This window comes from Salvia hispanica, chromosome 2 (assembly GCF_029641045.1).
Source record: "Salvia hispanica isolate PSC_SH4W2 chromosome 2, Shi_PSC_v1, whole genome shotgun sequence".
In the NCBI taxonomy this organism is placed as follows: Eukaryota; Viridiplantae; Streptophyta; class Magnoliopsida; order Lamiales; family Lamiaceae; genus Salvia; species Salvia hispanica.
Window position 1 is genome coordinate 30,139,401 of NC_142693.1, and position 27,984 is coordinate 30,167,384.

The following is a 27,984-nucleotide window of genomic DNA, read 5'->3' on the forward strand; positions in this document are numbered from 1 at the left end:
TGACTCTCGGGCATTTGACAAAATATATTTTACTCTTTACCTAAAGCTAATTAAGTAATAAGATTGTAGTACATAATATTATCTTCAGTCAAGGCATTTAAAGGAAAACTACTTTTTAAGGCCTACTACACCATGATTTAAGCTTCATCCCATAAACGTACTTTGGATTTTCTGCAGCTCAGCCAGAGCTTGTTTCATATTGATCCTTTGATTAGGGGAAACTGCACAACAATTTAGGGCCAACCCCAATATGAATGATGTGAATTCCACAATTTTGTCGCCATGTTGTTCATCAACATTCATAAGCAAGTTGGCATCAATGACTCTATATGTGAGCTGTGGAACTGACCTTTCAATCCAACTCTTCAAGCTTAGATCTCCAACAAACATGTTGTCACTTGGCTTTTTTCTCGTAAAGACTTCCATCAACATCACACCGTAGCTATAAACGTCACAACTTGTGGAAACTAATCCTTCTGAACCATACTCTACACTCACAAAAAAAGTATGAAACACATGCAATTAAAAAACTTCCCTTATTAAAAAGTACATTCATAAATGTGGAATAACAATTATTAACCTGGAGCAATGTAACCAAATGTTCCCAAGGTGATGGTTAACACCATGCTATCTCCATCGCATAGCAACTTTGCTATCCCTAAATTGCTTACACGGACAATCATATCTTCATCTAACAAGACATTACTTGGATTCAAGTCACTATGGACAATAGGGGTCGAATTTCCACCATGAAGATAATCCAAAGCCGATGCAACATCTATCATTATATTCAATCTTTCCATGAAATTCAAGAAATAGTTGTGGGAATATAACCATTTCTCAAGATTTCCATTGGGCATATATTCAAGTACTAATGCCTTGAACTCTTCATTTGAACAACAACTTATGACACTGTTCAGACACCTATGTCGAATGCTACGAAGAATCTCATATTCGACATATAGGTGTCTGAGGAAAAACCCCACTCAATGAATTTGAGAATAAGTCAAGAACCAGCAAATCTTTTAGATAAAAATTTCATTATCAAGATCCGTTATTCTCTCCAAAAAAATAGATAAAAATAACACTAGAAAAATTGATAAACCTAATTCAATAACTAGCAAAAATATAGAAAATATTCAAATTCCTATCTAGCAAAAGGAAACCATCACTATACTTGAAATATTAAAATAATCATATTTGAGAATGTGATTTATTCAGTTTACAATAGACCACATTGGTTGACATTAATATATTGAAAACTTCTTGGCTTCCGCCACCAGTAGGCGGGTTACCTGCTTCGTCGCCGACGGTGTCCTGAATTTCGCCGCCGACTTTTGCGAAGAGAATGGACTTCCACTCATCTACTTCCGAACTGCCCAAGTGTCGATCTAAGTACAAACCAATCAAACACATTATGCTACATTTCTTCTACCAACAACTTTGGCCCCTAAAAAACAAAACTACAATATGGAGTACTCTTCTCCTCCAAACAACAAGTCACAAATAGTACTGATTTTTTATAACTAAAATTAATTATTACCAAATTTTTTTTTTCAGAATTTGAGTTCCATCATAATTTCAATATTTCAGTGAAAATGTTTGAATTCGACAATACTTCTAGTTTCTAAGTAAATGTACTAATTATATGATACAAAGTTGTTGTGTTTTTTAGTAACACATGCAAAATATTAAAGAAAGATTATACGAAGTATTTACTAAAATAAAAGAAAAGGCCAATCCCCGAAAATCACAAGACTTGATAATAACAAAAGATTATATTATAAGAAAACATGTTTACTAAAATTAAATTATTTGACACAGTATATCTTTAAAGACCTATTATTTTCCAACGAATATATATGAATTTATAAGTAAAAATATAAAATTTATAAATAATTTAATCCTTTAAATGTAACTATTTTTGAAAATTTTAAAATATGTAACAAAAGTAATAACCCAACTCATTTCACATGTAGATCATTTTTTATTTGGTATGTGATTTTATGCGGTATTGTTTGATAAGTTAAAAGAAAAATAAAATAAAATGAGAGATTGAAAATTATTAGAAAATGATATTGTAATTATAAATGTTTTATTTAAATTAATGAGATATTCAAAAATGAAAATATATCACCCGAAATGGAGAGGAATATCTTTTTGTTGATTCTAATGGTTACAGAAATCGGCTTGCGTAATGACGTCTTACTAAACTAGCTAGGCCTGCTTATTCAGCCGGATCTGGTTCTAATTGGACCGGTTGACTAGTTAATCGATTTTAAATTTTCATGAATCCTAGAACCGGAATCGATCGGTTCCAATTTAGAACCGGCGGGTTAAGCACCGGTCGATTCCAGTTCCGAACCGGAACCGATGTGCAGTTTTAATCCGATTTTATTTATAATTTTAAATAGTTCAATACTAAAAATATAATAATCCAACATCTAGAAATATAACAAATAATACCTAAAAATTCAAATAAATTACACAAAAAAATACAAACCAACAATACAATATTCATATATGGATAAGATGATGCCAAGTGTAGTAGGTCAGACTAATTTATGTTAGCAATTTTTTTTTAAAAGAGGAGTTCTAAACTTTAGCCATTTGAAACAAAAATTTAAAATTGAATTCTATTTTCCCGTTTTTGGGCTAAACAAATATTCAATGGAATTTCTATGTGAGGATTAAGTATTTATTTTATGTGAGGATTAAGAAGTTGATGTGTCAAGTTAAAATGGAGAGAGTAAAGCAAGCGAAGAAATAAAGTACTCCCTCCGTCCCACAAAAGATGTCACACTTGTGGGACGATACAAGATTTTAGGAGGTTTTGTTTTGTGTGTTAAATGGAGAGAGAAAATATAATTTTTATAAGAACTTTTTCCAAAAATGGAAATGTGACATCTTTTATTGGACAAACTAAAAAGGAAAGTGTGACATCTATTATGAGACGGAGGGAGTATTCCGTAAGAGAAAAGAAAAGAAAGTAAAGTGTGAGAGTGGATAAAGTTTTTGCTACACAAATAAATGAGTCAACTACCTTGAGACACACAAAAGGTATACGACTCAAATATCTTGGAACATAGTGAGTTACTCCTCCTTCTCATAATATAGATGACAGACACTTGGATGATGGCATAATATATCTTGGGAACTGAATTGTGATTAATGATTATCCAGAGATTTATGACCATATTTTTCAAGTTCAGAGACATAAAAAGTGTGAATCTCATTTTGCAGAGACCAGAGACCAATTTTATAGTTTACTCTTTACTTTATCTAGGGGCCCTACTGTCACTATACTATTTCAACTATTTTTTCTCTTTTTCTATTACAAAATTCGGGGTTGAATACGGGTCAACACCAATTAATCTATTATATAAGACGGAAAGAGTAGAATGCATGCCATATTAAACAAAAATGTGCAAAAGACAGATCTAAAGACAGAAATAAAAGTGAAAATTTATATGGGTGGTCCCCCATCATAAATTAAAACAAGTCCAACTCCTAACTAGTGAACATAAAAAACAACGGCTTAGAATTCAATATTGCCCCCCTAGTCATAAACTATTTCTCTATAACATTATTATACTTTATAGTTTAGTACTTATCTTTTCCGCTATAAGCGAGACACTTCTTTTTAATATAAAAATTAAGGGATTTATGTTTAAAGAATTAATATGTAAAGCATGAAAGAGGAAAAAATAGATGAGTGAAATAAATAAAATTTATGAAAAATAAAATAGAAGAAAAGATTTTTTACTTAAAAGGAAAAGTATCCACTTATGATAGGAGAAAGGGAGTTCTAAAATTGTACATTCTCCCAATTTAAAATTTTACATGTATATCACACGGCTACATCTACTGGGCTACAGCAATCAATATTGGTGGCTCTCAATAATTTAAAAAAAAGTGAGAATTACAAATTTAGTCATTAAACCATGCAACAATATCAAAAATGGTCTATATTCTTTAATTAAATGTACCATCAGAAGTGTCTAACCTTCGATGTAACATCGTTGGAAGTCTTTTTTCACTAATTTGTGATATTTTTTCCTTTTGGAATTTTCTAAATCCAAGGGACATTTTTGTACTTTTGCAATTGAAGGAAGAATGGACTACGCAAATGGTTCCTGAACTTTGTGTTTTGCACGCCAATAGTCCATGTACTATAAAAAAATCATGGGTAGCCCCTGAACTAAGGTGTAATCACATTGTACTTTTTCACTATTACTATAATTTTACACCAAAAAAGCCCCCCAAGGCATGAAAAATATTTTTGGACTTTCATAAAAATGAGACCCTCCGTCCCACAATAATTGTCTGTTTGGATTGGTATACTGAAAAGCATATTTCGAGCATGTTGCACGGATAGAATTGTTTGCATACAATAAATTCTACAATCCACTTTTAACCTAAGGCGAGAAGAAGTAATATTATCGCATTGGTGTTTGCTTGTGCATTAATAAGATGTTTCTCAAACATTTAAATGTATAAGAAGCAAAAAAGTCTGATTCTTCTGCATAGTAGAATGGTCGTGAACGATGTTCACAGAAGGTGACGCAGTCGGTCCTTTGTAGAAGAGAAATAGAATTTCACAACTTAGATAGGCTTTGACTACCTATCGTGAAAGGTTGCAGTGTCAGTCCGCATGTTTCCTTACCTTAGGAAATAAATGACACTTGTGTGGTATAGCACTGAAGGATCTAACAATTGAGATAAATCTTTCTTGCTATATACTGAAAGACGAGGTCTCGGTGATTGTTATTTCTTAATCATTCTTGTTATAACATTGAGCATACGATATTGATTATGCACTACTTTTATTTTTCAAATGGTGCGGATTTTTCGCAATCCAAGAATCCTGATATCTTGGGTAGTGGTGATCAATGTCTAGAGGTGCTAGTATTGTTATTGCAATTAATCATGTGTTGGGTGAGTCCAGTTTGATAATATCCTCAATATGTGTTCGAAAAAGGTTTTATTATTCAAAAACCCGACCGGTTTGAATTTATTACAGAATAATAAATAAAAATTTTGAACTAGACAACTCTTGGAAAAAGATATTAACTAATTAGAGTCAAATAGCAGACTTAAATTAATTAATGAATATTTATATCTTAAACACATGAAATAATAAATTAAAGAGGTAAAGCCCAAATTACTCGTAATTTGGGGTTGGACGGGCAGTCAATATTATTTTACTGTAGTGGCTGATAATAATATTCTGTTGAACTTGTATTAAATTGGGGCTCAATTTAATTAGTAAAAGTCCAACAGGTTTGGCCCAAGTCCGACTTCCATGGATCCCTAATCTGGCCCATAATAACTCTATATAAAAGGAGATTAGAAAGGAGATTAATGATAATTTTAATCAAAATTTTCGTGCTCCTCTCTGGGAGTGGACGGAAAAATCAAAACTGGTATTCTGTCTTCTTTCTAATCAAGCTCTTTTCGATTCTGACAAGCTTTGCCCACCCAAAGGTCATTATTTGAGTTCGGGATACAGATTAGAAGATTCATGGTTGAGTACGAAGAACATCTCGTGGAGAAGGTGCAAGCAATCGTCGATTCTTTGGAGAATCATATTGGTAATTTTAAACAATAGGAAATTCATGTTTTAGGTTTTAATTCCTTTTACATGAATTATTTGTGTTCTTGTATGCAATTTTGATTGTTTAACATGTAGATAATTAATTCCATAATCGTTCAAATAGATCTGTAGATCTGATTTATTTGTTTATGCATGTTTTCCGCTGTGCAAGGGGCACCAACCCCAACATTATCACTCTTTTCCATTTCGGTCCATCCCACAATAATTGTCACACTTTATTTTTACCATAAATGTTTAGTGGGTCTCACCTTCCACTAACTCAATTCACTCACATTTTATTATACAACCAATATAAAAAAACTGGGTCTCATATTCCACTAACTTTTCCAACCAACTTTTTAAAATTTTTTTTTGCATATTGTGGGACGGGGGGAGTATGATATTTTCTCTATCTCTCTGTAGTATTGGATGTAATATTTTTTCTTAAAGTTTGGGCTTCTGAAATAATATTTTTCACCTCAATTTTTTAATAAGTTTATGTCAAACCTTCCTTTTCTCTATTTCTCTTAAAATTTTAGAAAGTAAAAAATGAAAATAAAAATACTACTCCCTCCGTTCTAAAAAAAATATGGACATTTGGGATGACACGAGAATTAATGCACAATTGATTAAGTAAGAGAGAGATAGAAAGATTAAGTAATTATAGTATTGTTAGTGAAGAATGTGGTCCACCATATTAGAGAGAAAGAAGTCACCAAAAATAGAAGGGATTATTTTTGTGGAACATCCCAAAATGAAAAAAAGGTCCTTATTTTTATGGCACGGAAGGAGTATAAAATTCTCAAATATATTAATTATTGACCATCACAATAACTTATAGCTAAATTAAATTTTAAATGTGATTAAATTATTTTTTTAATATTAAAAAATAAAAAATTTTAAAAATTGAATTTAATTATAATTTCTAATATTAAAAATAATAGAATCACAATCAAAATTAATTTAACTATAAATTATTTTGAAATTAATTAGTAATTTAAATCAAATTTAATTAATATATTTAAGAATTTCATAGTATTTTTTTACTTTCATTTTTTTACTTTTTAATAGTTAAAAGAGAAAGATAATTTGACATAAATTGATTGAATATGTGAAAATATTATACCTAATAATATTAGAGAGATAGAGAAAATATCATAGATATCTCATTTTATAAAAGTCCAAAATGTCCTTCATAATTGTGATGAATAGTGAAAAAAAATCCACGAATATGATTACACCTTATTCTAAGGATTATCCACGATATTTTTAAAGTTCAGGGACTATTAGCTTACTAAACGCAAAGTTCAAAGATGATTTGTGTAGTTCACTTTTGACAGTACAAGTTCTGCTCTTATATAAGCAAATATATTACTGCAAAGTTTGAGAACATTTATCCCAAGACATGAACTGCAGAAACAAGATGAGTTCCGCTTCCGACCAAGAAAAGCTCCGGCTGCCGCTGCACGTACTGATTTTCCCGATGCCGGTGCAGGGTCACCTCAATCCCATGTTAAACCTAGCCCATCTCCTCTGCCTAGCCGAATTCCATGTCACCTTCATCATCTCCGACTTCAACCACCACCGCCTACTCCAGCACCAGCACAACACCGCCTTCTCCCGCTACCCTGGATTTCAGTTCCGGACTTTCCCCGACGGCCTCCCTGACGACCACCCCCGCAGCGGTCACAGAGCCATGGAGCTTGTGTCTTCCGTCGCAAACGTCACAGTCCCACTCTTCAAGAAAATGATGATCCAAGAAAACTTCTTGGCTTCCGCCGCCCGTCGACCAGTTACCTGCTTCGTTGCCGACGGTCTGCTGAGTTCCGCCCCAGACTTTTGCCAAGAAAATGGAATTCCTGTCATCTTCTTCGGAACCACCACCACCTCCTACTTGTGGGCTATTTTCCGTTTTCCTCAGCTTCTTCAAGCTCAAGAAATTCCTTTCGGAGGTCAGTTCATGATTTGACCAAACATCATGATTTTTCACGTTTAGCTTACCGCCGCTGGCATCCACAAATGATTTCTCGGCTATCATATCATATCATATAATATACCGGCGGGACAAGCTAGAATTTAACCAAACTTTGTAGTTTTTCTGACAATTTGCACTATTACTCCCTCCGTCCCCGATTAATTGTCACTCTTTTCCATTTCGGTCCGTCCCTCAATAATTGTCACAATTCATTTTTACCATGAATAGTAAGTAGGTCCCACATTCCACTAACTCACTTCACTTACATTTTATTATAAATCCAATATAGAAAGTAGGTCCCACATTCCACTAACTTTTTCAACCAACTTTTCTTTACATTTCTTAAAACCAGTGTCCGGTCAAAGAGTGACAATTAATCGAGGACGGAGGGAGTATATTCGAATTTTATAAATCTTCTGAAAAATATATCTAATGTTGTAGTTTGTTAAGCTTTTGCAGGAAAATCGATGGATGGATTAATAGAAAGCGTACCGGGAATGGAAGGTTTCCTACGGAGGCGTGACTTGCCGGGTTTCTACCGTGTCGACGACGTAAACGACCCCACTCTCAAGGAAGTTGTCGCTGCAACAAGGCTGATTGAGAGGGCGCAAGCCGTAATATTCAACACTTGTGAAGATTTAGAGGGGCAGATAGTTGCAGAGATACATAAACATGTGCCAAGAGTTTTCTCCATCGGTCCAATCCACGAGCAAGTGAAATACACACTCACGGAGAAGAAGGTGGAGTCCTCAATCATCACGGCCAGCCTATGGGCGGAAGACCGGAGCTGCATCGATTGGTTGGACGCGCAGCTGCCTAAATCCGTCATCTATGTGAGCTTTGGGAGCTTAGCACTTGTGACGAGAGAGCAAGTGTTAGAGCTCTTGCACGGCTTGCTTGACAGTTCGCAGAGGTTTTTGTGGGTCATGAGGCCGGATTCCATCATCGGGAGCAACGGAGAGGATCCCGTTCTGGTGGAGTTAATGGAACGTATTAAAGGGAAGGGTTTGTTGGTGGAGTGGGCCCCCCAGGAGAAGGTTCTCAATCACCCAGCGATAGGAGGGTTTTTGACGCACAGTGGATGGAATTCGACTCTGGAGAGCATTGTTGCTGGTGTGCCGATGGTATGTTGGCCTTATTTTGCGGACCAAACGACGAATAGTAGGTTTGTGAGTGAGGTTTGGAAGATCGGATTGGATATCAAAGACACTTGTGATAGAAAGATTATTGAGGAGGCAATTAGGGATTTGATGGAAGTGAGAAAAGATGAGTTTATGGAAAGGTCAGAGAATTTGGCTAAACTTGTGAAAAAGAGTGTTAGTAAAGGGGGTTCGTCGTATAATAATTTGGATGGCCTAATCCAGTATATTAAGTCGTTGGTGATTTAATTATGGATTTCCAAATGCCAATTCCAGTTTGATTTGGCTTTGTTATTGTTAAAGGTAGTTTATCTTGCATGTAACTTAATGATGCAAGAGTCTGAATGTATTAGTACATAAATATGTAAAACTATAGATGCAACCTATAATGCAAGACAAATAATATAATATCTGATGTGCGTACATTGCCCAGTGATAGATAGTTAATGAGACTCGGGCATTTGACAAAATATATTATGCTATATTTACCTAAAGCTAATTAAGTACTCCACCATGATTTAAGCTTCCTCTCATAAACCTACTTTGGATTTTCTGCAGCTCAGCTAGAGCTTGTTTCATATTGCTCCTTTGACTAGGGGAAACTGCACAACACTTTAAGGCCAACTCCAGTATGGATGATGTGAAATCCACAATTTTGTCGCCATGTTGTTCATCAACATTCATAAGCAAGTTGGCTTCAATTACTCTATATGTGAACTGTGGAACTGACCTTTTAATCCAACTCTTCAAGCTTAGATCTCCAACAAACATGTCGTCACTTGGCTTTTTTCTAGTAAAGACTTCCATCAACATCATACCATAGCTATAAACGTCACAACTTGTGGAGACTAGTCCTTCTGAACCATATTCTACAATCACAAAAACATACGAAATTAACAGGACTTCATTTATTAAAAGTACTTTATTTAATTAATGTAGAGTAACAGGTCACCTGGAGCTATGTAACCCAATGTTCCTAGGGTATTGGTTAATACCATGCTATCTCCATCGCATAGCAACTTTGCTATCCCTAAATCGCTTACACGGGTAACCATATCTTAGTCTAACAAGACATTACTTGGCTTCAAGTCACTGTGGACAATAGGCGCCGAATAGCCACCATGAAGATACTCCAAAGCCGATGCAACATCGATCATCATATTCAATCTTTCCATGAAACTCAAGAAATGGTTATGAGAGTATAACCATTTCTCAAGATTTCCATTGGGCGTATATTCAAGTACTAATGCCTTGAACTCTTCATTGGAACAACAACTTATGACACTGTTCAGACACCTATGTCGAATGCTACGAAGAATCTCACATTCGACATCAAATATCTTTGAAATACCTTCCAACCGAAGATTAAATACCTTGACAGCGACAACTTTCCCATTTTTAAGAATTCCTTTGTACACAGAGCAAGAACTCCCGGTGCCAAGCAGATTGCTCCCACTGAATTGTCAGTTGCTTGCAGAAGTTCATAATAAGAGATTCTTTCGGGTACAATGGATATCATCTCAACAACTTATCTAACTTTCTTATCTTTCCTTTTATATCTGACAAAGATAAAAGCTAGGCAAACAATTGAAATGAAAGCCACGACCCCAAAAGCAATAAATAAAACTCGTACCTTCTTTTTCATCTTTAATCTGCGATTGGAAACATAAGGGCAAATTGGGACATGGAACCTCGGAATTCCACACAATGCCTCATTGCCCTTAAAAGAATCCATAGTAAAGTTTCTAAAAGAACCACCACTTGGAATTTCTCCACTCAAATTATTGAAAGAGACATTAAAGTAGTTTAAGTATTGAAGTGCTTCCAATGACTTTGGAATTGAGCCAGAGAGGTTGTTGTGAGACAAGTCAAGAGTCACTAAACTTATCATGCTTCCCATTGAAATTGGAATAGAACCTTCTAGTCTATTATTTGACAAAAACAGATTAGCCAAACTCTGTAACTTTCCAATGGAGCTAGGAATAGACCCTGACAACTGATTCATGGACAGATCTATAGAGATTGCTGCTCCTAAGTTATTTATCTTTTGAGGCAAAACTCCACTCAATGAATTTGAGAATAAGTCAAGAATCAGCAAAGCTTTTTGGTCCCATAAGCTTGATGGTATGCTTGAATTGAACATGTTGAAGAACATATAAATATTTCTTAAAGAAGAAATGTTTCCCAAACATTTAGGAATTGAACCTGAAAACTGATTTTGGCCAATACTTATAAAATTGAGGTTGTATAAATCACATACAACATTTAGAATGGGGCCTTGCAACATGTTATCAGCAAGATATAATCTTTCAAGCTTATGCAGATGTTTGATGGAGAGGGGAAGATTACCAGATAACTCATTCCCGTCTAATGCAAACACTGTAACAGTCCGGATTTCTAGGGTATAATAAATACGGTGACTGCTACCAAAACGGACTTAAAGACAATAAAAACATAGGCTAGGGTTTCATTTAAAGAGATTTGATCAAAGTATTAAAGGAACTATCAACGCATTAAGTCAACGGTTTAACCTAGAAAGAAATCATTGATGAATAGATACCATAACTATGATCAAAAGTCAAGGGTTCGACATAAATTCAAACAAAAACCACAACATGTCTCAATCTTCTAAACCAAAGGAACAAGTGCAAAATATCCAAACAATACTAATAAGTTTCAAAAATTCAGCGGAAGCAACCAAGAGAAAGTGCAGCTATGTATGAAGACACAACTACACTCGAAGTTCAAAATATCCATCTTATTTTATTAATGTGCTCAACACCCGCCACCGCTCGTCGCCGTTCAACCTGCATATAAGGAAAACACATGCCAGGCTGAGTATTTTGAAATACTCAGTGAACTCGTTGCCAAAACATTTTATAAGTTATGCCACCCTTACCATAGTGCACTCGAGTTTTACAATTATCAAAATAAATATCATCGAGTATGACAAAAATATTTTCATAGACTGGCCAGTCAAACAACTCCCCAATTTCCTCATCAATTTCCACAATCACAACATTTCCATAGTGCGACGAAAGTGTGGCCACACTTTTCGCCCACGAGACCGGCCGACTAGCAAGGACGGCTCCCGATCCCACCGTGTACACAACCTGGTAGGGTTTGCGGCCCTACTCAGACCCGAATTCGTTTATACATATCCATAGCCCTATAGCCCAATGGAGCGAACTCACAAACTAGGCATCAGGTGCACAATATCATAACAAAACAAACATAGGTATGGCATAACAGTTAAACCGCCCTTATCTCTCCACATTCATAAATTTGCAACATAAAAGAGTTTAAGAATAAAGCCCACCTCGACTGCTTAGATTTCAAATACGTTTCTCTCTTTCGTTATCCGGCTTCGCAACTGAGGTTTCACCTTTTAATCACATAGGCACATATCACAAATCAGTTTCGACATCAACTCCTAAATCATGCATGTCACAACGCTTCCCCTTTCTCCCACCGATCTAGATTACGTTTATCATTCAAACCAAGTCATATTCATCATATAAGTTTTCACACTCAACAATCTTAGATCTAACATCAACTTATGTCACACATGAGTGTTAATCCCACGTCACAAAAACACACACGCACACACGCACGCATACACACACACGCATACACTCGCTCAAACCAGATGCATGGGGGTTCAAGAATATCGATTAATCGGTTAGAAAGAAGAAGATTAATATGTAAGTATCTTTTCTTGTCAAAACGAACGGTAGAAACGAAGTAGAGACTTGATTCTTAAAAAATCTTGAGGCTCAAACTCTAACTCTTCTCAAAAGATGAAGAATTATTGGAGAAAAGTAGAAGAAAATTGAGTGAGAGGAAAAAAGGGAGAGGGGCGTGTGATATGGGGTGGGGGGCGATTTCTTTGGGGGCTAGGGTTAGGTTTCTCTCCTATTTATATGGTTAAATAAAATCTTTAGGTAATTAAATAGAATATTTGGGAAGATTTGATTCTACACAATTAAATAAAACAAATATTGTGGAGTAGAGAGGAAGATACAAAATGGCGTGAACTAGGGTTGGAGAATATGAGATTTTTGAAAATCTTGGCTACTTATTTAGCCAAGATTTTGTTTGGTATATTTTTCGGAGTAGACTAAAATATCACGGAGCAAAATAAAAATAAAAATCCTCCAAAATAAAAAGGAAAATAGGGGTGTAGAAGGGGTTCTTCATAAGGAATGGATTTTGAATATTAACTAAAATAAGATATGGCAAGATCTCTTGAGGTATGGTAAGATTTGGTAGAATATTTAATTCTAGGTATGGAAGGAAATCAATAGGGGATAAATTAAACAGTAAAATAATTCCTCCTTCCCAAACATAGGTGATTTTCGAAAATCACCTAGAATCAATAGGGTGTCGATTTTCTCATTAAGAAATAGAGAATAATTGGGTTTTGGATTTAATTTGGATAAATATCCCAAGAATTAAATTAAATCCGGAAAAATAGGATTTCTCCCCATTAAGGTCAAGGGGTTCGAAAATTTTGAAAAAGAAAAAAATGTGGTTATAGTATTTATGGAAATATCCTAATAATCTCACTCACCCTTAAACAATTAAATCACCACATAATTCCACTTTTAATTCAAATATTCACAAGCCACGTCATATACTCATCAAGTCTGACTTTTCAACCTCCAACGCAACCCTAGACACAACTTGGTCATAAGAACTCATGCAATAAATTCATTCATCAATTAATTCACTTCTCCCACGTCATCAATATAATTTTACGGCTCTAAAATTAGGGTTCGAAATTTCGGGATGTTACAAACAACGTCAAGCCTATTAAATCACCTATTTGATCAGGAATGGTGCCATTTAATTTGTAACAGCCGGCAGAGAATCGTCTGAACGAGGAAGATAAATTCCCGACCAAAGATGGAATGACCTGTATAGAGGATTATCTGAAATAGACAAATAAGTTAAAGACCTGCAGTTTGACAATGATGTAAGGAAGCCCATGTTTGGAGAAGACGGTGCATTTGTAAGATTGTTGCCGAACAGTCTAATGCTTTTGAGAAGACTTAGGTTTCCGAGATCCGTAGGTATAACCACTGAATTTGTTATCACCAAGTGAGAGTTTTGTGAGTTGAGAGCAATTTGAGATGGAGTTTGGTATTTGTCCAGAGATTGAATTCAGGCCAAGGTGAAGTTCTTTAAGAGAGGGAGATGTATGGCATATATTGGTTGGAAGAACTCCAGATATAACATTTCTAACAAGATCAATGAATTGAAGAGTTGAAATGTTAAAGAGCTCACGTGGAATAGGTCCACTGAAGCGGTTCAGCCCTAACCCTAATGTCTTTAGTTGGTAAAGTTGGCCAAATTCAGTTGGAATAAGCCCTGCAAAAGAATAGATAAAATTATTATAAGAAATGAGAGAGAAAAGGTAGGAGATAGACAGATAAAGTGTGGTGGGCTCTATTACAAAAAACTCAAGATGACTAATTTCTTTAAACTTATCAAAAATAAGGATTTCTTACCTGTCATGTTGTTTTCCGTGAGGTCAAAATAGGTTAGCTTAGTAAGATTCCAAAGATTCCTTGAAAGATTCCCTGTGAAATTGTTGCGCCATAGTGATAATTCTTCCAAATATGGCATATTCACAAACATATGTAATGGAAAAGAGCCCCCAATCTGATTTATTTCAACACCGAAGCCAACCAGGTTGTGAAGATTGCCAATCTCAGGTGGTAGAGTACCTGTCAAATATTTATGACTATTTAAACAAACTTACGCACACAAATTTAAGTTACAAAATTTAGTCAAATTATAATCATATTGTAAAATTTAGAAATAGAGTATTAAATTATAAAGGTTGTAAATTTTTTCAATTATATATTTGTGTACAAAACTTCTCATTTTAATAGTACTTCCTCCGTCCCCATTACGTGTCTCAGTTTTCCACTTTGGTCGTCCCATATTAATTTTCCCACTTTCTTTTTATAACTTTCGGTTGTAGAACCATGCATATTCTACTAAATTATTTTCACTCACATTTAAAATTTTCTAATAAAATTAATTTATAACACTAATATGACTCATGTTAGGGATTTAAATAACTATTTTACATGTCAAAATGATTATGACATTTAAAACATACGAACAAAATTTATGTCAATGAATCTAAATTCATACGGACAAGAAGTGTAGAGCAATAGTACCTTTCAAATTGTTAGAACCGAGGTATAAAACACGAAGAGAAGTTAAGTAGCCGATTTCTGCAGGTATCTGCCCATCAAAAGAGTTTTTAGATAGGGACAACACCTGCAGCTGTGAACACAGTGATATATTTGTCGGAATCGCGCCACTCAGAAAGAAATCCCAGCAAGAAATGGAAGATTACTGCAAATGTCTGTTGGAAGACTTCCACTCAATTCATTGTCCCCCAACGCCATAGACTCCATCTTTGACATGTTGAATATCCGGGATGGTATGGCACCGGAGAGATGATTCAATCTGATCCACAGCCTTTGCAAATTCTGAAGTTTCCCCAGCTCTTTGGGCATTTCTCCACTCAAAGAATTGGAAGTTAGGTCAAGAAATCGTAGGTTTGTTAGGTTTGAGAGTGATTTGGGGATTGAACCTGTGAAGCTGTTGTTGCGTAAGTTCAAGCTCTCTAACTTTGGAAAATGGCCAAAGAGAGGAGGAATGGCTCCGGTGAAGTTGTTAAGCCGGAGGGATATGAACTTCAACCGGTGAAGGAAAGATAGCTCGGGAGGCCGAGCTCCACCGAAGATGTTGCTGGTGAGGTCGAGGGAGACGAGGAAGGAGAGGCGTCCGAGCTGTGGTGGAATGGTGCCGGAGTGATGTGAATCCGGGAACTGCCAAACCAATAGAACAAACGAAGGCATCCAATGAACCACACCGGAGCTGGAATCCGGTTCAAACATCAATATGCCTATCAAGGTGGTATCCAATTTCTGATCCAAGACCACTATCATCTTCATCGTCGAAATACCTTCGCGTGGGTACCTCACACGCCCCAAACGGAGTTCGGATGAGAGAGATATGGCCGTTTGACGAAAGTCGCGCAGAGCTGCCGATGAACTAACCGTGGCCGGGCCCTAAACCCTAAAACCGCCCGGCCGGGCAAGATAAACGCCCGGCGACAGAAGAAACGCCCGAGCAAGGTCCCAAAATGCCCGGCCGGGCGTTTTGGCCGAAAATGTCATTTTTTAAAGCTTTTGAAGACTATTTTCCCTATTACTTTTGTTTAAGTATAAATACTCTTTTTAGGGTATTTATTCTCAGCTTTTGAATATTTGTATGAGACAATTTCTCCATATTTGAGAGCTCACCTTCTTCATCTTTTGAAGACTTATCAAATTCCTTCGGGTTGCATTCGTTCTTTTGTCGAGCTAAGGTTGATTGTAAAGGTATGCTTGCTAGTTCTTGTGTTGCTAGTATGTGGAGCTATTAGGTGTTTGTATGTGAAAGTACCTTTGGGATTTCTTTCTTGTTCTTCACCTAAATCATAACACTAATCCATCCTCTATCCTTTTATCCATTTTTCTTATTCCATTTCTTGGTTTACCTTGTTCATTTGTTGGGTTTATTTACAAGAATAAGTCAGGGGCAAGTTCATGAGTCTTCAATCTAGAAGATTCACATTACGGAGAGACTCATGTAAGAGAGATTCAACGCGGATACTCTATGGTGGCGCGATCTGCAAGAGATGCCGATCCAGCTGCAGACGGAGCTCGAGTTAGTCCAATTTGTTGCAAGTAGACCAGAAGGGTCAGATATAATGTGTTGTTTTAGTGAAAGAAGAGCAGTTTGATCAGTGGTAAGACTCATGGACATTTTGGCAGGGTATTTCTTTTTTGCTTCTAGAGGAAAACTTAAGTTCCATATTTGTACTGGACTTTTTTTAAAATCCGACTTTGGGAGAGACGCATTAAGGTGATGCGTCTCCTTTTAATGAAACGCACCAGCGTCATGCGTTTTAGGGTAAGACGCATAGACCTCATGCGTCTTTGAAATTTTTTTTTATTAGAAGACGCATGACTGTCATGCGTCTTAGGGTAAGACGCATAAGCGTCATGCGTCTCTTCGTCGATTTAAAACAGTCGCGAGACAGAGGCAGTAGCTTCATTCTGCGCAAGAGAGAAAGAAAGAAAAGGGGCAGGCGATTGGTTGGTCGATTTCCAGCGATTCTCGCCGATTTTCGGCCATTTCCTCTTATCTTTCGGTAAGTTTTGTTCAATCTTTCAACATTTCTCACTTATTCGTTGTTTATTGCATAACATTAGGGTTTCTAATGCCAAACTTGTCAAATTTACTAAATTAGGGTTTATAGAAAAAAATTGTCTCTAATTGTTATTATGTTGTATATTTTTTTATGCAGAAATGATACCAGTATTTGTGAGTTTGTATTGGGGTGGTAGAATAGTTCAACTTCCTCAAGTGCGTATTGGTTATGATCCACCTCGTGCGAGAGGCTCCATCGTATTGAATTCATGTGTCTCATTCTCTGAATTAGTTGCAATGATATGTGCTAAGATAAGAATAGATATGAATCAACATTCCATTGAAATATCATGGTGGCATTGTCTCTATGGTACCGGTATGAGTTACATATGTACTGGGGTTGACAGTGATGAAAGTGTGTTCTTTATGTTCAATGAGGCTCAAAATTCTACTCGTCATATTGAATTATTTCTTGAGTATTTGCCTTTAAGAAATGTAGAAATCCCACCAATTGTTGATTACGGTGTTGGATCATCTACGAGGGTTGAATATATGAGCTTTGGTTGTGGTATGAATGAGCAAGCAGATGTTGCTGATGCTACTGATGTTGGAATGAATAATCAAGTGAATGTTCATGATAATAATGTTGATGTTGATGTTGTACGAAGAGACCGTGATCCACCATTGTCGTCATCATCATTTGACACTATTTTAAGTGATGATTCTCCAGCTGATATTTCCAGTGATGAGGAGGTAATATATAAACCCGTCGTGCAAGGTGAGCAACCACTTCCAGAATACGTTCACAATGGGTTGAAATATTTTCGCAAATTACCGAGTTGTCCTTCTGGGGTACCTGATGTTGGTAATGAACACAGCACTATGTACTGGGATGAGGAACATCCGTATTGGATTAATGCGGGAACAAAATTTGATAGCAAGTTGCATGTAAAGACTTCTAATACTATGTGGAGTTTGAGGCAACATCGACAATTTAGGGTGGTGGAGAGCAAATTAAGAAGGTGGCATGCTAAATGCAAATATCCAGCAGGGAGGACAGAAGATGGGGTAGCTATTATCAGCGAGACCGACACTGAAAAAGCGAATGAATGTTCTTGGGAAGTTTATGTGACACAACGGGCCCATGATGATATGTGGGAAATTAGGAAGTGGGTGGAACGCCATAGTTGTGAAGGCCATTGTAATGATAGAGGACATGCTAACTTTTCATCATCAATGATTGCTTTGTGTATTCGCCATCAAATGCTAAAAAATGCTGAGTACAAAGCCGCGGCCGTAAGAAATTTTGTTACAAATTTCATGTGGTAATCAGTTATAAAAAGGCATGGTATGCGCGGAGAAGGACTATAAAGATTGTATTTGGTGGGTGAGAGGAGTCATTTAGACAGTTGCCAAACTACATGCTTGAACTGCAGTCAAGGAATCCGGCACAATTGTTGAGTGGAAGCACAATGAGTTGCTGAGCCAGGGACGTAATAAAGTCTTCTATTATGTCTTCTGGGCACTTGGGCCTGCTATACATGCTTTCCAAGAGTGTCAACCAGTTTTAACAATAGACGGGACTCACCTTCGAGGAAGATTTAAAGGTAAGTTGCTTGTTGCTTGTGGTGTTGATGCTAACAAGAAGACTCTGCCGATTGCATATGTTGTTGTTGATGAAGAAACTGGCGAAAGTTGGCAGTGGTTTTTGGATCATGTAAGAATTCATGTGGTGAAATACCAAAGGGAGGTGTGCATCATATCGGATAAGCATAAAGGAATCATTAAGGCTATGCGTTTTGATGAATGGAAAAAGCCGCCGATATGTCACCACAAATGGTGTTTGGTCCATTTGAGGAAAAATATCATGGCGAAATGTAAGGGCATTAATGTGAAAGGCAAGATATGGGGATTGGGTATCACAACTCAAGTACGTAATACATCCGAAGGCGACGTGCACTACTGGAGGAAAGTATTGTTGCGATACAAGAGTTCAATAAAGCCAAAAAAGAAAATTGGTCTCTTTGTTACGATGAGATGGGTCGTGACCTCAACAAACATGTCAAAGAGCTACAACAGAGTGTTGAAAGGTGTTAGAGAGTTGCCGATTAGAGCTTTAGTTGATCTGACATTTTGGAGAACAGTGCAATGGTGGGCAGATAGAAAAACAGAAATACAACACACCGAAGGTCGGTTGACCCCGTGGGCAAGGGATAAACTTGCTGCGAATGATGCGAGGGGGCAAAAACATTATTGTTCTGTACTTGACTGAGAAAAAGGTCATTAACAAATTCTAAGTCGTCCATGAATGGAAGATGGACAGGCAAAGGAAAACAACAAACAAGAGGTCCAATTTTTTGCTCCAAATTGCACTTGTGGGAAGTGGCAGATGTGGAGAGTTCCTTGTTCACATTCTAGCACTGTTGCTAGAGATAGAGGTAACGCTATGTTTAAACTCATTGATAAACACAACCACAAAGCCACATGGGAAGCACAGTACTCTGGTGGCCCATTTGGAGCACCAAGACACGAAGACTATTGGGCTAAACTCGGATGGAAATTGTGTATCACTCCTGAGCAGTTGCTTCCTTGAAAGCGCGGACCAGGCAGAAGAAGAAGGATTCCTAATCAAATGGAGGTCCGCGAGGAAGATGAACCGAGAGCTCCCCGCAAGTGTAGGAATTGCGGCGTAGAGGGGCATGACCGAGAAAATTGCACAGTCGGTCGTGTTATGTAGGAGTTGTTGACATTTGCAGAAGGATCCTCCCACTTTTTGCTACGCATGTATTTTTTATTCTAAATTTAATTTTCCTTAATTTAATTTACCAGCGCATGTTGGATCTTGTTATGGGAAATCATACTTTTTCTGTTGTAACAGGACTTGTTGTTGAAGACAGTGTTTCTACTGCGGTTGGATGAAAAGCAAGTTGCTACCTTTATCTTGGTGGACCTTTTTTATGTAATAATTTTCTCATTTTGTGATGGATTGGTTGAGCTTTGAGCCTTCAATATGAGAATTTAAACTATTTTTTAAAATTAACAAAAACTTATAGTTTCGTATAAATCTTTTGATTTAAATTATCTTTCATACATACTATAATTTATCTAATTAAAGGTAATTGTGTATTGGTTTTTACATGAAAGTTGTGGATTTTTTAAAAAAAATTGGCAAGAATTTATCTTAAAGTATGACACCATAAACATGTTAATCAAGTACCAAAACATCAATATATAATGAAAACAAGTTCAAGCAAACAAAACATACATAACATTACATCATTCCACAACGAGCTACTTATACGTCGATGGAGTGTATTTCGACGGTTCAATCCCCTTATTCTTCCTAGTTGAAAATCTCTTCATCACTTTGCTCACGTACTTCCCAACCCCGGTGCGTGATGAACCCTCCGCAACTGGGCGAGGTTGTACATGGGTGTTCTGAACCTCTGCTTCCTCATTTTCCTCTTCACTTTCATCATTTTCTTCTTCCACTTCATTTTCTTCTTCTCCTTCATCATCATCTTCTTCAACTCGTTGAGGAGCCACAAACTGATAATTGTGGAAGTATGAATCGACTGATGCTCGGGCTCCACTCCATTGCAGCTCATTTTGGCTTTGTGAATAGGGGCGATTACTCCAATCAGGCTCAGGTTAGCTTGGGGAAATGATGGGACGACTCCATTGTGATTGAGACTCCTGGCTTGGATAGAATGACCACTGAGGTGGGTCATACTCGGGATTCATAGGCACTGGTTGCACATAATCAGGATGCGGTTGCGACATCCTAATCTGTCGCGTGTTACCGTGTCCACCAACTCGAACACCCCTCACCCCAGGATGTGGATGGGGTACAGTCCTTCGTCATTCAGGCATGACCACATCTTGGCGTTGAGAAGCCGGGTACTCCATGACATCAGCGTGGTTCATAGACTGAAGGGTACGCCTAACAATTTCTCGAATCTGTCGCAATCTTGGGTCTATCTCTTGATCAGTAGTCTAATGCCAAACTTGCTGAAAACCCTTAACCTATATAAATATCAATACGAAACAAACTATAACACATGAAAGCATATAGTTTAATATAACAAACTTACAAATAATCTTATGTCAGAAGCTGTCTCGTTCATCCCAACAGTTGACTGTACCCTTACTTGAGTTAGGTACGTCACTGTAATCCTGTTATACCACGCCATGTATCCCAGACTCAGTGGAATGTTATTGTACATCGTTGCGCCACCTAAGGTTGCCTCGAATCTTTCATATCTCATGTCACATTCCCCAATAAAGAACTGACGTGTTTCTTCCCAATTAGTTCCTTTCTTACCACGCCGATTATTTTTTTCCAAATGATCGGCTTCTTTGAGCATCCTATTTACAGATTGAGGAATCTTTCGGTACTGATTAAATTGTCTGCGCACTAGTCCAGCCTCATGCGCCTCGACATATGCCCAACATACCAAATAAGTGTCACAATGGGAGCATCCAGTCACATCCCTACAGTAGTCAGGTAGCATGCAATTTGCATATGGCGTCCACATAAACTACAAAACCAACAATGTAAAAGCCAAATTAATTTCATAATAAATTCATAAATTCATAAATTAAGTAAAAAAACAAGACAGTCACCTGCCCAGGTTTAATCAAAGATATTTGATCACGGTAATGCTCAACCGAAAATCTAGGAGCATTTCCTATGTGCGTAGTTCCTTTCCACCTATAAATAAAATTGATGTAAAAAGTCGTTGTCCCAAGATACATAAACAAATAAATGTTTAAATACATACTTGGCGCCACATGGCGTATATGGCTCGTGCACGAGCGCTCCTATGAATGACGGCCTCAATGTGGGCATTCTTTCCCACGCCCATAGCTGCAGAAGCACCATAGGCCCACCCAACTCTTTCCTCTGATCTATGGAAGCCCCACACAGATAATGATACAGGTACGACAAAGCCGCACTACCCCAACTAATATTCTGCACTTCGTCCGGATCCACCAATGCATTCAGCCACATATAAGGAACCTTACACTCCGTGGTGTCTGGTAGAATGAGTCCTCCTAACAAGATTAGGGCATGGATACGTGCCCTTTGGATATATACATATGTAGGTAGGTCATCACCCAAAGGTATCCTCGTTTGATTGATCAGAGCGGTCATCAGCAAACCGCCTTGCTATGTCTCTGGCCCTGTATCTGGTAACCATCCCAGCAAAGCTTGGCACTTGCTAGGCTAATCGGGATATCCGACATGATAGTCACGACCTGTGAAAAAGTGACCGTCCGCTCTCAAGCCCCAAATGACTTGCATATCTTCTAAAGTCACCGACGCCTCTCCAATCGGTAGATGGAAAGTGTGCGTTTCCGGCCTCCAACGCTCAATCAAAGTCGTGATAAACTTATTGTCGACCTTCATCGACTTCCCACAATCCATCATGCCTTTGAAACCAAATCTCTCAAGCCAATACATCACATTGTCATGAATATCCACATCCCAAATCTTACTTTTCGTTCGTCGAACTTTGAAAACATGTGTTGTGCCATAATTCAGTAGTTTATTTGAAATGTGTTTTCTCTGAAGAAATAGTACTGACGGTTCTTCGGGTCCATATAATAACGGTCCGCTAGAACTTGAAGTTGCCATCTAATCTAAGGAATTGCCTATTATCCTATTTGATCCAAACAAGCAAAACAAAGTCACATAATCATATCTCAAAGAAGGGGAAAATGGTTTACAGCAAAGAAGCGCAAAACTAGTACACAATAAACAAGGCTGCGGTTGAGGGATAAAATCCAAAGCATCTCAAACATATCTCAACGAAGGGAAAAATGGTTTACACAATATCACAACCAAAATCACAACATCAAACATCTCAAACACATCAAAAACTATACTATAGAATGAATTTCACCAGTAAAATCCATTATAACTAACAAAACAACAAAACATCGGTCAAAATTGAACAATTTTTAATAAACCCTAATTTACAAAATTGGGAGAAATCTACACAATATATGCAGTAAACACCGAATTAAGGGATAAATATTGAAAGATTGAAGAAAACATACCGTAATATGTTGGAAATCTGTGAGATTCGTCAGAAAATTGCCTGCCCTTTCCCTCTCTTGCGCAAAATGAAGCTCTCTGCCTCGCGTCTGTTTTAAATCGACGAAGAGACGCATGACGCCTATGCGTCTTACCCTAAGACGCATGACAGTCATGCGTCTTCTAATTAAAAATAAATAAATTCAAAGACGCATGACCTTAATGCGTCTTACCCTAAAACGCATGACGCTCGTGCGTTTCATTAAAAGGAGACGCATGACCTTAATGCGTCTCTCCCAAAGTCGGATTTTAAAAAAAGTCCAGTACAAATATGGAACCTAACTTTTCCTCTAGAATCAAAAAAGAAATGCCCCACATTTTGGCTAAACAAGGGTTTTCAAAGGTTATGGTTAGGAACGTAAATGGAAGAATGTGATACAGCATTTTCTCCATGGCTACAAATTGGACCATATTATATGCACCAATCATTGCATTTGCTCCTATATGGAGTATAATATATGTAAATGCAACAGAGCTTATAATGGTGCATGGTGAATGGTAGAAGAATCTCTCTGTCTAATTATAATCACTCACCACACTTTCAAATTTGTAGCAACGAAGAAAATGTTGTATTGCATTCTTGCGTATGCATTGCTTACCATAACCTTTGAAACCCCTCTCTTACCAAAATTTCTTATGAGCATTGCCACTAATAATACTGCACTTCTTTCACTAAAATTTTATCGTATACTCTCGCAACTAACTGGACTAAATCCAGATCCGTCTGGAGTAAATGAATTCGATAGCTATGGGGTGATGTTGATGGAAGTCTTTACGAGAAAAGGCCAATGATGACATGTTTGTTGGAGATCTAAGCTTGAAGAGTTCACATCATCCATATTCCACAATTTAACTTGCTTATGAAATTAAAGAACAAGGTGACAAAATTGTGGAATTCACATCGTCCACATTCCACATTGGAGTTGGCTTGCAAGTGATCAGCTGCTGATTCCCCTAATGAAAGGATTAATATTTAAGCTCAGCTGCAGAAAATCCAACATGTTACAAAGTTGTTTTCTTAATGCCAAGACTAAGAATAATATTCATATTACTTAATTAGCTTTAGCTGAAGAAGGAAAATTATAGTCCAATACCAAGACATAGTCTAATATTATCTACACACAACAAAACACAAAAACATCTCTTGTTGAAATTTTCAAAACAGGGCATCCTCTGTTCCGTCTCGAGGATTTTATTCACTGCATGAGAACATATAATATAAAACAAAATAGAGATTACCATTGGTCTAATATTGATCAAGTTATGATCAATGACTTAATATACTCAATTAAAGCATCCAAACTGCCATAAGAGGAACCTCCTCTTTCAACAGCCTTCTTAGCCATTTTGGCCATACCATTTGCCCTTTCCAAAAACTCATCCTTCCTCAATTCCATAACCTCCCTAACCGCCTTATCGATAATCAATCTATCACAAGTATCTTTAATGTCAAGACCTATCTTCCATACCTCACTCACAAACCTACTATTAACAGTTTGATCACCAAAATAAGGCCAGCATATCATCGGCACACCAGCAACAACACTCTCCAGAGTCGAGTTCCATCCACTGTGTGTCAAAAATGCACCTATCGAAGGGTGGTTGAGAACCTCCTCCTGCGGCGCCCACTTCACCAAGTAACCCTTTTCTTTAGTACCTTCCATCAATTCCGGTGGAATTTGATCACCCCCGGTGATGGAATCCGGACGCATCACCCACAAGAATCTCTGAGAACTATTGACCAAACCATGCCAGAACTCAATCAACTGCTCTCTCGTCACAACTGTTAGGCTCCCAAAGCTCACATAGATCACCGATCTCGGTGGCTGATCATTCAGCCAATCTATGCAGCTCCGGTCTTCCTCCCAGAAATTGCCTGCAACAATCGAGGCCTCTGATTTCTTTTCTTTGAGCCTGGATTTCTGGTGCTCGTGGATCGGGCCAATATTGTAGATTCTTGGCAATTTTTCGAGCATGATTGATAAAATCGGCCCCTCTAGATCTTCGAAGGTGTTGAATATGACTGCCTGTGCTCGTACGACTTGTCTTGTCGCCGCTGCTAAGCTCTGGAGGAGATGGTCATTTACATCATCGGTGCGGAAAAAACCAGGTAGGTCTCGGCCACGGAGGAATCCTTCCATTCCCGGTATGCCTTTCACCAATTCATCCATCGATTTCTCTGCATAATCAAAGTGCCAAAGTTTCGAAATTATTTTACAGACCAAAGAGGAGAACTCATATCAAATGTTTCGAATGTTACTGAAAAGTTTCATGCCAAAAGTTTCATACTACAGTTTTGAATATCACAAAAAGTGATCATGTGACAGAGGAAATAGGAAAACTCATAATTTGATGAAAAATGATATGTTACGGACCCAATCGGTGAACCCATGCACAAAATACTAAAGCTCATTATATCTATAAATGCCTACCAAAGTTGCACATTTGATGAAAGTGACCATGTTGCAGACCAAATAAGAGAACTCATACACATTTACTATAGCTCACTGCTCATCTATTGTGCCGGGAGTGATTGGCCACTACCCCGTAAGCCAAATGTCTCCATAGCCATTGGTCGAGGTCACTCGAGGCCATCTCACAGTCTAAATAGGAGAAGAGCCAATTTGGTCTATCATGCAAATACAATGTACTCCCTCTCTTCACGATTAGGAGTTTCATTTTTTCATTTTGGTTCGTCTGCCAATTAGAGTCACAATTCACTTTTATTGTAAATGGTAAGTAATAGTAGCATATAAAATCGGGAGTCATTTCACTAAATAATCATTCTATCCATTTTTCTTTAGGAGGAAGTATAAAATGTGAACAGATCAAAATGAAAAATTGAGACTTCTAATAGCAGACGGAGGGAGTGATTAGATTACCTTTAATGGGGATTTGTTGAGCTTGAATGAGATCATCGACGTGAAAATACGCCCAAAGGTAGGCAGCGCTGGGAGTCCGGAAATAGACCAAGGGAAGGCCGATCTCTTCCGCAAAGTCAGCGGCGAAGCTGAAAAAGCCGTCGGCGACAAAGCAAGTGGCAGGCCTGCGGTGGCCCGGGGAAGCGAGGAGGTGTTTGTCGGCCATCATTTTCTTGAAAAGTGGAACCATGGTGTTTGAAACGGCGGGAACGATATCAGGGATTCTGTCACCGAAGCGGGGGTGATCGTCGGGGAGGCCATCGGGGATAATCCGGAACTGGAAGCCGGGATAGGCGGCGAAAGTGGCGGGGACGGAGGTGTTCTTGAGGAGGAGGCGGTGGGTGAACTCCGACACGATGAAGGTGACGTGGAAGTCAGTTAGACAGAAGAGATGAGCAAGCTTGAGCATGCTGTTCATGTGCCCCTGCGCCGGAAATGGGAGTATCACCACGTGCGCCGGCAGTTTCGAACTCATAGTATTTGTTTTTTGATTTTTCAAAAATTCTCGAGTGAATATAAAGCAGTCAAGAATTCTTGCATTTTATAGATAGAAAAGATAATGAAAAATGAGATTTTGTTATTACTAGGTACTCCCTCTGTCCCAAGATAATTTGGGACACTTTCACTCGACACGAATTTTAAGAAATCCAATGGAAAGTAAGTTGAAAAAGTTGGTGGGATGTGGGTACTACTTTTAAAGTATTAGTTTTATAATAAAATGTGAGTAGGAATAAGTTAGTGGAATATTGGGTCTACTACCAAAAATGGTAAAAGTGAAGTGGGACAAATTATTTGGAACGACCCGAAATGGAATATTGGGTTGAATTATCTTGGGACCGAGGGAGTAATTATTTTTATTATTTTAGTGATAGATTTAGGTTAGTAAAACTGAATTCCTTGTAGCTGTGGCACCTAGTAATCTACTCCACTATAGAAGAATGAGATGGTAAAATAAAGTAGATTAAAGTGAAAGCCTAAACCCTGAGGGTTTGTTCGGTGATGATTAATTGGCCAGAATTGGGATCAAATTAGTGCATTAATGACAGTTCGGTGTTCAATTATGAACAAGCATGGCCCATGAAAAAGACCCTGGCCCACACTGTGCTCTTTGACTTTTGTTTGAAATAATTCACGCTTACAACTATTGGAAATCTCGCCTGCAACAGTGATGAAGAAATGGTGACGAGATTACCAAAGTACCCCTCATAATTTTGGCTTCCCCCCAACTCAGCATTTTCACCTTCATTCTCGGATGTGCATTTGGGTGTGCATTCTCTCTCTACCCTGCACTGCACATAGTAGTTGACTAGACAGAGTCCAAGACTCACTACTTCCTTCTCATCTTCTCCATAACTTGCAAGTTTATTCCATAAGCTTTTATTCTCCATCTTTTACTCTTTTACAAACATATAGCTTTTCGATTGATCATGTCTGAATTTTTACTCTTTTACAAACATATATCTTTTCGATCGATCATGTCTGAATTAAAAGATGGAGAATAAAAGCTTATGGAATAAGTCTGCAAGTTATGGAGAAGGAAGTAGTGAGTCTTGGACTCCGTCTGGTCAACTACTATGTGCAGTGCAGGGTAGAGAGAGAATGCACACCCAAATGCACATCCGAGAATGAAGGTGAAAATGCGGACTTGGGGGGGGAGCCAAAATTATGAGGGGTACTTTGGTAATCTCGTCACCATTTCTTAATCACTGTTGCTGGCGAGATTTCTATCAAGTTGGAAGCGTGAATTATTTCAGACAAAAGTCAAAGAGCATGGTGCGGGCCGGGGTCTTTTTCAAGGGCCATGCTTGTTCAGTAATTGAACACCGAACTATGATTAATGCACTGATTTGACCCCGATTCTGGCCAATTACTCATTACCGAACGAGCCCTCAGGGTTTAGACTTTCATTTTAATGTACTTTAGTTTAACATCTCATTCTTTTATAGTGGAGTAAATTACTAGGTGTCACAGTTACAAGGAATTCAGTTTTACTAACTTAAATCTATCACTAAAATAATACCTAGTAA

The 27,984-nt window shown here is 37.7% G+C and overlaps 2 protein-coding genes and 3 pseudogenes across 2 annotated transcripts; 2 read left to right on the plus strand and 3 right to left on the minus strand.

Annotated features, from left to right (window-relative positions):
* Nucleotides 1–144: 144 nt before the first annotated feature.
* LOC148932111 (uncharacterized) lies at nt 145–23,429 on the minus strand (annotated as a pseudogene).
* LOC125214632 (7-deoxyloganetic acid glucosyl transferase-like) lies at nt 6,958–9,179 on the plus strand. Its single transcript, XM_089063423.1, has 2 exons — nt 6,958–7,548; nt 8,031–9,179. Exons 1-2 carry the CDS (start codon nt 7,002–7,004, stop codon nt 8,957–8,959), a joined length of 1,476 nt encoding a protein of 491 aa, XP_088919549.1. The 5' UTR covers nt 6,958–7,001; the 3' UTR covers nt 8,960–9,179.
* Nucleotides 17,093–19,030, plus strand: LOC148932112 (uncharacterized; annotated as a pseudogene).
* LOC148932113 (uncharacterized) lies at nt 20,225–20,842 on the minus strand (annotated as a pseudogene).
* Nucleotides 23,430–24,073: 644 nt separating the features above from the next.
* LOC125201958 (7-deoxyloganetic acid glucosyl transferase-like) lies at nt 24,074–26,450 on the minus strand. The gene is made up of 2 exons (XM_048100265.2): nt 25,919–26,450; nt 24,074–25,215 (listed from the first exon to the last, which is right to left on the minus strand). Exons 1-2 carry the CDS (start codon nt 26,430–26,432, stop codon nt 24,293–24,295), a joined length of 1,437 nt encoding a protein of 478 aa, XP_047956222.2. The 5' UTR covers nt 26,433–26,450; the 3' UTR covers nt 24,074–24,292.
* Between the last annotated feature and the right edge of the window lie 1,534 nt (nt 26,451–27,984).